We start from the raw sequence: 12,239 nt of genomic DNA on the forward strand, positions 1-12,239 counted from the left end.
AATGTGAATGTGGATGTGGATGTATGAATGTGGAATGTGGATATGGATGTATGAATGTGGAATGTGGATATGGATGTATGGATGTGAATGTGAATGTGGATGTAGGGATGTGGGTATGGATGTGGATGTATAGATGTAGATATGAAATGTGGATGTGGATGTATGAATGTGGATGTGGAAATGGATGTATGCATGTGGATGTGGATGTGGAAATGGATGTATGCATGTGGATGTGGATATGGATGTATGAATGTGGATGTGATGTGGATATGGATGTGTATGTATGAATGCAAATGTGGAATTGGATGTATGATGTGGATGTACGAATGTAGATGTGTATGTAGAATAATGAATGCGAATATGTATGTGGTGAATGAATCTGAGGTGATGAGATGGAAAATGATGTGATTGGATGAGAATGAGTACACATATGAATGGAATGTGGAATAAGTAATGTGGACTGATGAGGGATAATGTGGAAAGATGAGAGTTCAATATAGAAACTGTATTTGTGGCCTGTTTGTAAATGATTGTCTTATGTCAAGAATGCTAGGGAAGCATTTTGACCGTCTTGTGATTAAGGTCGTGGAGACCTAACTGATAAAGTTGCAACTGTTGAGATGGAGAGTCAATGGAGGACGTCTCGCGTAGCAAGGTCGGTCGAGGTCTTGACCAGCCTCAGTTCGATTTAAATGATGGTGAGCTTCCGATATGGTGGATGAGGAACCAAGGAAGCGGCCTATGAGTGAAGCGCTAGGTAACCTGCGAAGGATCCTAGAGGGTGCTGACCATACGGTGCTCGAGCTCTGGGTCACCGAAGATACCCACACGTGTATCATGGAAGATATTAGAACAAGGAGTAAGAGTTGTTTTTTGAAACCGAGTGAGCTCATGTATATAAGACATTTTATGAAATATGAAAGGGGGACAATCTCTTTTGTCTCAATTGGGTTTTGCCTTCACTCCCTCTCCCTCTCTCTCTCTCTCTTCTCTTGATCTTATGGTGGCTTGCTTGCTTGTGATTGTTGGTGTATGTGAATATAGGAATGGTGTTACTCTCCCTTCTCTCCTTCACTCCCTTCTCATTGCTCTCCACCTTGTCTTGTTTACATACGATTGGTGCATGAGGTAGAGGATAACTCTTCCCTAACGTAGTCAAAAGCCTTAACTAACTGAGCTCATTTGGCCGAACCGATAAGTCCCATAGTTAGATCAGAGAAAAAGACTGTACTTGGATCATAGAGACCAACGCTTTTTTCCTCATTGAGAGGCACAACCGTTGATTCTTTTCCATAGAACAATTTTTGTCCAGGATTTACTTCATCTATCGAACTTAATAGAAATTGAGTCTCGATTTATGGATCCATCAATCCAGCCCCATCCAGTCCCATGGGTTAGCCAACCGCCCAACCACTGTAGGTGATGGGATCCAATTAGGAATTTGGTTAGGTTTTTGTCCTGGGTACCAGGGAAAAGAGTTCCCAGGCCCCCTAGCCAGATTTTCAAGCAAATTTAACTCCAGTCACACCACTTACACACCCAATATGAAATTGCCTTTTTCCTAGATTCAAATGTATTTAATTCAGTCATTTAATGAAATCATAGTGTTACTGATCATAAACTTCCAAGTATCCAGTTGAATCTTAATTTCCAATCATTCCTTCATCGGAGTATCTATGGCATCATTGGCACCATAACGCTCACCACCTGTTCACTCAAGGGCCTTTTTGATAGTTCCTAGCTCATAGTACTCGGCAGATAATCACTTATAAAAATCAAGATGGAATTCTCGTTGAAGATCAGCAAGATCAACCAAGAGATCCATATAAGAGAGCTATGGACTCATCAGTTGAGGACCAGCACAATTACAAATGGGGACCCAAAACTAGTCTTCCTAGTTTATCTAGCTCTATGTACATCAATTACATATAACTGGCATTACGCAAGTCGTAAGCTCAGGCATCGCATGTCTCATTTACAATTGGCGCTTAGCGTGGTTACAAAAAGATGAATTACAAAGGAAGTATAGTAGCCGCACGCACGCGAAAGGTCATGTTAGCCAGAGTGGTTGACATTCACGTATCTAGGATCATGGCTCTATGCTTACATGTCTAGCCTTGATGCCTCTAGAATTAGGTCTTTAGGCTCACTTATCTAAGTTCATGCCTCTAGACTCACATCTAGACTCACGTCTAGAGGCTCACATGTGAGCCTAGTCTAGACTCACATCTATAGGCTCACATGTCTCGGTTGATGCCTCTAGACTCACGTCTATAGGCTCACATATGTTGGCTCACATATTTGGGTTCATGCCTATAGATAGAATCACGTCTGTAGGCTCACATATGTTGGCTCACATATCTAGGTTCATGCCTCTAGACTTACGTTTGTAGGCTCACATATGTAGACTCATGTTTATAGGTTTACATCCTTCTTTATAAAAACTCCACTCATGTATTTTCCTTGTATTATGAAATAAGCCTACTTGGTGCATTAAAATCTAAGAACTGGGCCTATGATAGGGTTGATCTACACTTACTATGATAGGGTTAGTGTGCACTTATTGGGTAATAATTGTACTTTAATTTTCCAAAATAATTACAAATGACAAGAGGTTTCCTTGGAAATTATAGGTAGTACAGGCTGTATGATAAGAAAATCTTCCAAGGACATAAGTAGGTATGCCCATACATCTTTTTATGGCAGTAATAATTAAACTCGCATCTCTAGGATCATATCTATAGGCTCACATGTCTAGACTCATAAACCACGTGTCTAGGCTCACAACTTATGTGTTGAGGTGCTCACGCTTGTAGGTTTACATGTCCACACTTATGCCTTTTTATGTAGGACTGTGAGCTCACATTCTCTACTCGAGATCTGGTTTGGTCTAGTTTTTGGTGGTTTTTTAAATGATTTTTTGGACTTAGTGGGATGCGATTAAGGATCCTAATCCTAGTGAATGGTTGTTATACAAGTATGCAACATCCATGGGCTCCTTGATGTCCTTGACTTCACGAATTTTCACCATAATAGCTTGCAATTACGACTTAGCCTACTTTAAAAATAAAGCCTTATATGCTTTTTACTCTTTAAGGAATTAAAAACTACAATCATCTCCCATGGTATGGTGGTAGTGGTTGGTATATATTATAATTGTCAACCTCTTTTTATTGAAGATGAAGTAAGGCCCTTCTTTGGCACCCACTTCCTATTGGAGTCCTAGATGTGTTGTCCATGCACCATATAATCTTTCGAAACTTGTTTTTATGCAATAACTAAATTTATTTCACATCGACATTGTTACGATCCACTTTTTGGAGATTGGTATGTAAAAACTAGCAATCAAGGTGTCCAAATCTGGATGAGGTGGCTAGGTAGCTTCCTTGCTAGAATGAAAGTTGTGGGACCATCCAAGGGATGCCTTCTCTACCTCTCTTGTAATCCTCACCCACTTTTTGCCCCCTCCCCCTAAAAAAGATCTTGAATTCATAACTTTTCTAACTTCATAAACTAATCATTTTCGACAGTTGTTTGAACGAGTACAATGATGGTGGTTGGAACTACAGTGTGGACCACTTTAGATATCACGAAAAATAATTCCTTTGACAAGAAAAAACAAAAAAACAAAGCAATACGTGCATGTGTGGGATGCCTCCAACTAGTGTATATTTTTGCAAGTGTGGCCCATTGTTCTATAAGAAAGTCTATTGGAAATTCTACCTTCTTATAGAAGAAGTAAAGTTTTTAACTTGTCCTTCAATATATAGGGGCTAATGCAAATGTTACCTTTCAATGATATCTTATAGTTTCTTAGACAAACATAAATATGAATCTTTTTAAAGATTTGAATAAGACCTAGCCATAGATTTCAAAATAGAACCAATAATTTTCAAGCATACGTACCTTTAAAAATGACTAAAATCATGACTTAGCCATAGATTTCAAAATAGAACCAATAATTTTTCAACATACATACCTTAAAAAATGACTAAAATCATGATACACACACACATATATGCAATGTGTATATATAAAGAATATTTGTTAGTTAATCATATCAGTGCCCTTTCTATGAAGGTATGCTTTAGTTACCCCCTTTCAATGTGAAGGGTAATTTTTTTAACATGCCTTTCTTTAGCAAGGTTACATTGGCAAGCCAAATCGCTTGAGGAGGGCTTAGCACCTTTCAAAGAGAAGGGCTTAGCAACTTTCAAAGATAAACAGTGCATGAGTTGAGTTAAGCTTCTCTAAAAAGCCTGATGTATTTGACATGTTAGTCTTTTGAATAAAACAAAATATCTCTCCTTTCGATTATTTTTTTATATAAAGATAAACAGTGTGCATGAGGCTTCAAAATAAGTGAAAGGTTGTCATCAAGTGAAGGAGGAGGAGCATGGGCAAAATGCAATTGTATAATGTGACATGTTGTATACAACAAAGACCTTGCCTTGTCTTGTCCGGCCAAATTGCGTTACAAATTACAAGGGTACAATTAACTTATTATAAAGGTGTCAATTTCAAAAATGAAGAATTCCAAAGACTTTTTTGGGGAGTTTGTCCCACCGTCAAGAGCTTTTGGGAGTTTGAACGTTTCACATTGAAGGCTGCCAGACAGTGCAAAAAATTAAATATTTACTTGCTTTTTAATATTATAACCAATTTTCAATTTACAAATCTTTTTCAAATAAAGGCGAATTAAATGCAATTCATGTACAAACTTACATGTTCCAAGATCATGCAATCGGGATATCTTAATTCGGATGGCTTGGAAGTTTTCGTCAAGCACGCCCATTGACGCCATGGCGGCAAAGGCCCTACAGCCTACATCCCGGCATTAGGATAAGTTGTTATGTGGATTAAGGTGTTGTTAATCGATTTATGCAGTCAATTAATTTGTCTCAACCTTGACTAGGCATGCGGGTTTATGTTGCTAACTAATCTTAACCTTCACTCGGCAGGAAAGTTTACCTGTTCAACTTAAGCTTAATCCTGACTTAAGCTTTTACTCCTGAGAAGGCAAGAGCAATCTGCAGTCATCCAGTTGCCCCCCACTGCTTGACCATGCATTATACGTTGCCATAGATGATGGCTCTGATGCAAACGAGATGTTTAAACAGCTCGGAGAGGAAGACCCGCTCTGATAATTGTGCTGCTGATAATGATGATTATCCTCATAATGAGGATTAGAAGCACCCAAATTACCTCCACCAAATTGGAGGGTTAATGGAGGCTCTGGCACCTCCTTGTGGCCTTCTAGCATCAACAAGAGTTTTTCCATGTCAGGCCTTTTGCTGGGATCTTCTTGTATGCACCAAAAAGCAATTTGCATTAATCTCTTGGCTTGGTGGCATTCTGTCTCCCCCATGGTAATGCTGTTGCTTTTGGTTAGCTTTTCATCCAGGACCTCCAAAACCTTGCCTTCTTTGTACATCTTTGCTGCTAATGCAGGAAAGTACCAACTATCCCTTTGCTTGGACAAATCCACATTTTTCCTCCCACCCAACATCTCCATTAACACCATCCCATAGCTATACACATCACTCTTCTCTGTTGCACATGTATGCAGAAGCCATTCCGGCGCCATGTAGCCCGGTGATCCCCTCATGTGTGTTATCAAACGTCCTTCATCCTGATCCATCAGCCTAGAAAGCCCATAATCAGATAGCTTAGCCACAAATCTATCATCCAATAGAATGTTTTGAGGCTTAATGTCAAGATGAATTAGATTAGCTTGGTGCAGGTAAGCTAATCCTTTAGCCACATCTAATGCAATGCTGAATCTAGTGTTCCAATCTATTGAGGGTGATAATGAGGAATTATTAAGCTCTTTGATGGGTTTATTGAAGATCCAAGCATCAAGTGATTCATTGATCATGTACTCATAGACCAATAGGCGGTGAGGTCCTTCTGCACAAAACCCACTTAAGTGGACAAGGTTAGGGTGATTAAGGGAGGTTAAGGACATGATTTGGTATTTAAACTCGTTGAAGCCTTGGATGGCACTCTCGAGTTGTTTGATTGCAACGATGGAGCCATTGGGAAGGGTGCCCTTGTAAACTGAGCCAAACCCACCAACGCCGAGCTTGCACTTGAAGTCACCACTGGCCTCCTGTAGCTGGGTAAAAGTGAACCGTATAGGCTGGCCTGGAAAAGCGTTGTAGAAATCCTCATCTCCCAGACCCAGAGCTTTGAATCTCCTCCTCTTTTTGCAGCAAAGCCACAGCCCAATTGCTAAAAAAATCAAAAAGAGGCCTGCCATTGTACTCCCGATGCTGATGCCCAGTGTAAGGTACTTGCTGCCAGCCTTTGATGATCCAGTAGCTGATGCATTTGCCATGGAAATATTCTGAACCTTCAGATAGGCCACATAATGGGTTGTATTATCAGATCCACTGTCTAACTGGGCCAAATTAGTCTCTAATCTTGTCAAGTTAGCTGCTAATTGAGTTGAACCAGGGAGCCCAGAACCCACCTGCGTTGAATTAGCCAACCCAATTATGGACAAAACCTGCTCATAGTGGAAACATGCCCCTACATCTGCCCTGTAGAATGCAGCTTTGCAAGAGCAATTGTGTGCACAATTGTGTAAGCATTTCTCCTTTGTGCTAGTAGAGATGTGATCAAGAGATAAAGCACGATCAGCGAAATAGTCCGCTCCTTGCAGCTCTATAAAATACTGGGATGCCTCTCCTAAACTGCAGTTTAGTGGGCGGGATAATCTGCATCCTTGCTGCAAATCAGAGCTGTTTAATGGTAGAAATAATCTCTGATCCTGATTAAGATTCGGATTAGCTGATAATTGTGGGCAGCTGCAGTGATACTTAGATTTATCTGTTGAAGAGTGACTGCAAATGCCATAAGGACCGCAAATGCTAGGAAGATTGCAAACCCCAATTGGGCTAATGTTTGTAAACCAATCATATACCACACTCCATGTTTCATTGTCGTAATTGTATCTGTAGCCCCTCATATTGCCGTCGGAATCCAGCCGCAGAAAATCTACGGCAACCGGATGTTGATCCGATCCGAATTGTTGAATTGATTTTTGGCCGGAATTTCTGGAATCGCACTGCAGATTCAGTTGCGTTCCCTCGTAAGAAAGCTGCAGCTGCACACTGCTGCCATTTTCCTTGGCGCTAAGGCACGCTCTGTCGTCCTTGGCTTCATCTAGCTTAAAACTGAAGACGCTATAGGGAAGACTGCCGGAATCGGAGAAGTTGACGAAGAAAGCCAGTCCGCTGGACTCCATGACAGCCGAATAGCTGGCGCCGGAGGAGCTCCTTCCGGCAGGACTGCCGAAACTCAGCGCAGGAGAGATTGAAGACAAGTAGATTCCGGCAACGAGTTTCATACCTGGTGTCATGATCTGGCCTGGCAAGAGGAGATCCAAAGGGTGGAGGAAGCTACGCCAGAGAGTGAAGTTGACGGAATCGACGATGCGGAGCTCGCCGGATCCGTCGAGGACGATTCCAGCAGTCGTAGAACGGCTGGTGATATTGGCGCTCCATGCGGCGGCAGCAGCACCAGGTTCTGAGAGGACAACATCGCCAAGGCCGGGGCTGAGAAGAAGGGTGGCATTGACGGAGACGGGGCGGGAGGGGTTGGCGATCCAGACGGGCGGTCTGCCGGTGGTGTTGAACGATACCGTCAGGAAGAAGCTCCCTGGCGAGCTCCGATTCAGTGCCTGGCAGCCGAAGGCAAAACGTCCGGCAGAGAGCAAGTCGGCAGTGCCGGAATGAGCTTGGGCGCAGGGCTTGAGCGGCAAGGAAGCGAAGAAAACGCCGGCGACACACTCGCGCTGCCAGAGGAGGAGAAGTAGGAGCGCCCAGAGAATGGCACGTGGTGCTGCCGGAACCACAAACATGGCCGGAACACAAACGACGGAAATATTTCCGTTGAATTTGTTCCGACACAAATTAAGTTTGACTCAAAACATTTGTTCTGGTTGGCTCTTATAAGTGTTCCGGCCACGTGGGAAGTATGGGCCACGTCAACTTGGCAAAACCGCGTTAAAGTTAATAGAAAAACATTTCATGTCATAAGATTTTCTTTTGTCAAGGAAGCTTACCAGCTAAGGTTAATAACTTCTTTCTTTGCTTGCCTTAACTTGTGTTGGGGAGGCAACTTCTTCTTCTTTGAGAGTTCTTCTTTGAGAGGGAAGAGATTACATGTAGTATTTACTGATATCATGTCTAACCAATGTGTAGCTTAATGGGTCCTAACCAATGTGTAGCTTCAGGGTTCCCAACCTATGTCCATATCCATGCCTTCACCACTAGGATACTCCCCTCTTGACCTCATTATCTTAGCTTCTAAGAGAGTTAATCACGTTATCATTACACTCCTGATTCGTTAATATTTCTTCTAAGTGAACTAAATACATCGTCTTTAATATCGACTTTTCATTTCAATCCCATTTTTGAAATTGAAAAAATATCCCAAAGTTTGCACTATTCAACAATGTGCATCCTACCTAGACCAATCAAAATGATTATCTATGAATGATTGACTAGACACAAGATTGAAAGTCATGGTATTAACACACCCTATAGAGATGGGCAAGCGTAAAATAATTGCCTTGTTTCTACCCATCACATCCATTGATGTAATCCCTTAACTTCAAGAGTTCACCATATACAATTATGTGCTCTGTGTGTGTGTGTGTGCGTGTGCGCGTGCATGTCCGTGTGTGCATGCACATGTATGTGCATACATACATGCATGCATGTGTCACGCGTGTGGGTGGGTGCACATAGGTGTTCTTGTGTGCATATGTGAAAGCACATGCACATGCACACACACGCACACGCATGCAGGCACGACACATATATACACACAGTGCTCTCTCTCTCTCTCTCTCTCTCTCTCTCTCTCTCTCTCTCACACACACACACACACACACACACATGCACGCACACAGTGTTCACAATTTATACTAGAGTGGTCCTAATGTGGCACAAGGGAAAGTGAAATAACTACGTTCAATTTTCCCCATTAAAATCCAATCTAGTTTCCTCATGACTACACCTACACATTTCCAAGCCTAGCAATGTATATGAGGCTACTTTTTTTAATTTGTAATTTGCATTTTATCTTCTCCCATTATACTTAGATAAAATCATATAATGTTGTTTCTTTGATTGCAACTAGTTACCGTAGCTTCTAATTAAAAAAGCACATAATCATTCCATTTCTACTTGATTGCAACTAGCTACCATAGCTTCCAAGTGAAAAACACATTATTATTCCATTTCTACTTGTTATCTTGACTTCTAAGTAAGCCAAACACATCATCTCTCTCAACATTTCTTTTCAGTCCCATCCTTTTCTTGAAAAATATTCCATATTTCACATCATTCGACAATGTGCTTCTTACCTAGATCAATACAAAAAAGGTTAGCAAAAATAGTTTGATATGGAAAAGAAATACTTTCACATAACTCTCATACTTACAGTGTTTATACAGATGGGTAAGCATCCATACATCACCTTCTTTCCACCCATCACCACATTTATTGATACAACCAAATCAATTCCAAGAGTATAACAAATAAGGATATGCATGTAGATGGGTTTGAGTGTGCATGCACATGTGCATGTTTTAATGTGTTCAGCAACACATTAATTCCAAGAGGAATGCCAAAAAAATAGGGGCTATTTTTTGCCTAATGGCTATTTATGAGGTTTTTCAAAAGTGCATGGCTATTTGGCATGGGAAATTCTAGAAAATTTATAAAATAGTCTCCCAAAATTACTAGTTTTGAGTGAATTACAAAGAAAACTTTTATACAAATACATTACATTATAGCTCATAAGATAGAAATTTTGAAAGATTTTCATAATGTTTTGAGTTTATAGAAAAAGTATTTTCATTGAGCTATCTATATTCATAGCATGATATTGGCCTCTTAATTTTTAGTGTGGACATGCATGCATGTGTGCGTAGAGAGAGAGAGAGAGAGAGAGAGAGAGAGAGAGAGAGAGAGAGAGAGAGCTCATAATTTATAATAAGAGTGCAAATTTACATGGGGCAAAAGAGAAAATGGAATAAATATGCATAAACGTTTTGATGAGATCCAACCTTATTTGAATGATCACACCTCAAACTTGTAAATGTAAGCTCGATCACACCTCAAACTTGTATATGCAAGCATCACGTGGATACTTAGGAGTTATTTATCTTTAAATACATATGCAAGCCTCACATATATACCAAGGAATTGTTTTTGTCTTTAACTTGCATTTTGCTATATATAAATTACTTACATATTTGTTGTTTAAGTAGAGTGTCCTCGTAATCCCAAATAGTTTTCCATAAGTTTTAATGCAATAGGTTATGTCCTGTAGCTACTAGAACAATTTTGATAATTATTTAAGTCCTCTATCTACAAGAGCAATCTCTTAAAACACTAAAAAAGTTCTCTCTCTCTCTCTCTCTCTCTCTCTCTCTCTCTCTCTCTCTCTCTCTCTCTCTCTCTCTCTCTCTCTCTCTCTTGTGTCCCATTAATAGATAGTGTGTGATAGTGTGTGGGATCTTAGTAGGTGGCTCTTTCCTAGATCTAGTACATAACACAAGAATATAATAGCTAAAATTTGGTGTTTGTATGTTGAAATGTCAAGAATATTTTACACGAAAAGAGCACAAAATCTAAATCATTTAAGTAAACATATGAATTGTTTTAAATAGAATACTTTGGTACACCACATTAAACACATACACACACACACACACACACACACATGCGTGCATGCACACATGCATGTATACACACACATATATGTATGTATGTATGTGTTTACATTAGTTAAAGGTTTAACAAGGATTAAATAATTACATAAATTATTAAATTTTTAATATGACACTCACTAGCTCAAAAAAGCATGTGAAACAATTGGACAAATATAGTCAAAGAAACATTATTAGGTCTAAGTTCACTGGTAATCAAGCATCAACCACTAAAAAAAATGTGACTTTGGCATTTTTATTAAATAGCTAGCATGGTGTGGGAAATTGATGCCACAAGGAAGAAATAAACTTGAATATTCGGTCAACAAAAATCAAACTTCAAGAGCTACTTCCTAAAAATAGTAGTGCTTAAATTTTAAATAGTTGCCATGACATTGTCACATAAGCATGAAAGTCTCAACTTAATAGACAATAAAATGTATGGAAAGATAAGCACTTATATAAAAAAGAATTTACTAAAAATTAGTAAGTTAGTGATATTTTAGTGCCAATGGTTAAATGGTAGCATGAAGCAATGATGGAAGTGTTTTTTTTCAAAAAGAATAGCTTTATGTGCGCCTTACTTAATTAACGAGTAGGAATTGGTCAAAATGCATAATGCATAAAGCATATGCATAAGGCATAATTAACAAGATCTAGGACAACAAATCAAAGTAGACTACAAGATCATATCAACTAGAGATGGGCATTTATCACTCTCAAGAAATTGCATGATGGGAATTGATGTGGCAATTCAATGTAGTAGATAGAATCTAGCAATAAATGCACAAGGGAACGCTTGTTAATATATCTCCTCGTGGAGATCACCGTGAAGAAAAGCAATCTTTACATCCATCTGAATCAAATCCAGATCATCATGAGCAACCATTCCCTCCACTTGTGTGAGAACCTCAACTCCCCACCTTTATATATATATATATATATATATATATAAAGGGAGGATATGGTCAGACCCTATCGATCCCTCCACGTTGTTCTCTCTCTCTCTCTCTCTCTCTCTCTCTCTCTCTCTCTCTCTCTCTCTCTCTCTCTCTCTCTCTCTCTCTCTCTGCCCTTAAATCGCTTCCACTCTCTGTCCACGTAGGATAGTCTAAGAAAAAATCTCTCTTAAAATTTGTTTTCTTTTATCCAAAACCAGATAAAGTTGAGTATTTAGTTCTCACTTCATTTATAAAAAATATTCATAGCCTAGTGGTTGAGTTTTTCTTTTATAAGCAAGAGGTTCCCACCAAAGATTTATCGCTCTTAAGAGGAGATCCATGCCACCCAAACGAGAAAGCATCTGGCCTCTATCCCTAGAGGATGGCGCATGGTGGATGTGGGGAGCAAGGCAAGAGGGGTTGTCCAACTTAACGAATGGTCGTGTGGTGAGGTGACAATGAGACCTCAAGTGACAATAGCCCGCGAATCACTCCCAAGGAAGTGGAGGGATGGCTCACCTCCTCGTAATCATGATTATTGGCCTCCACCTCATCCGTGTAAGTGGGAC

At 39.9% G+C, this 12,239-nt stretch overlaps 1 protein-coding gene across 1 annotated transcript; it reads right to left on the reverse strand.

The window, feature by feature from the left end:
- Nucleotides 1-4,397: 4,397 nt before the first annotated feature.
- Nucleotides 4,398-7,926, reverse strand: LOC147633357 (G-type lectin S-receptor-like serine/threonine-protein kinase SD2-5). The gene is made up of 3 exons (XM_086806421.1): nt 4,972-7,926; nt 4,726-4,824; nt 4,398-4,607 (listed from the first exon to the last, which is right to left on the reverse strand). Exon 1 carries the CDS (start codon nt 7,865-7,867, stop codon nt 5,006-5,008), a length of 2,862 nt encoding a protein of 953 aa, XP_086662547.1. The 5' UTR covers nt 7,868-7,926; the 3' UTR covers nt 4,398-4,607; nt 4,726-4,824; nt 4,972-5,005.
- Nucleotides 7,927-12,239: the final 4,313 nt, after the last annotated feature.

The sequence above is a fragment of the Cibotium barometz genome, chromosome 12 (assembly GCF_041138505.1).
Source record: "Cibotium barometz isolate CiBa-2024 chromosome 12, ASM4113850v1, whole genome shotgun sequence".
Classification (NCBI taxonomy): Eukaryota; Viridiplantae; Streptophyta; class Polypodiopsida; order Cyatheales; family Cibotiaceae; genus Cibotium; species Cibotium barometz.

Bases quoted from the DNA above. Each gene is read 5' to 3' on its own strand.
- LOC147633357 (XM_086806421.1), bottom strand. From the start codon at position 7,867: ATGTTTGTGGTTCCGGCAGCACCACGTGCCATTCTCTGGGCGCTCCTA.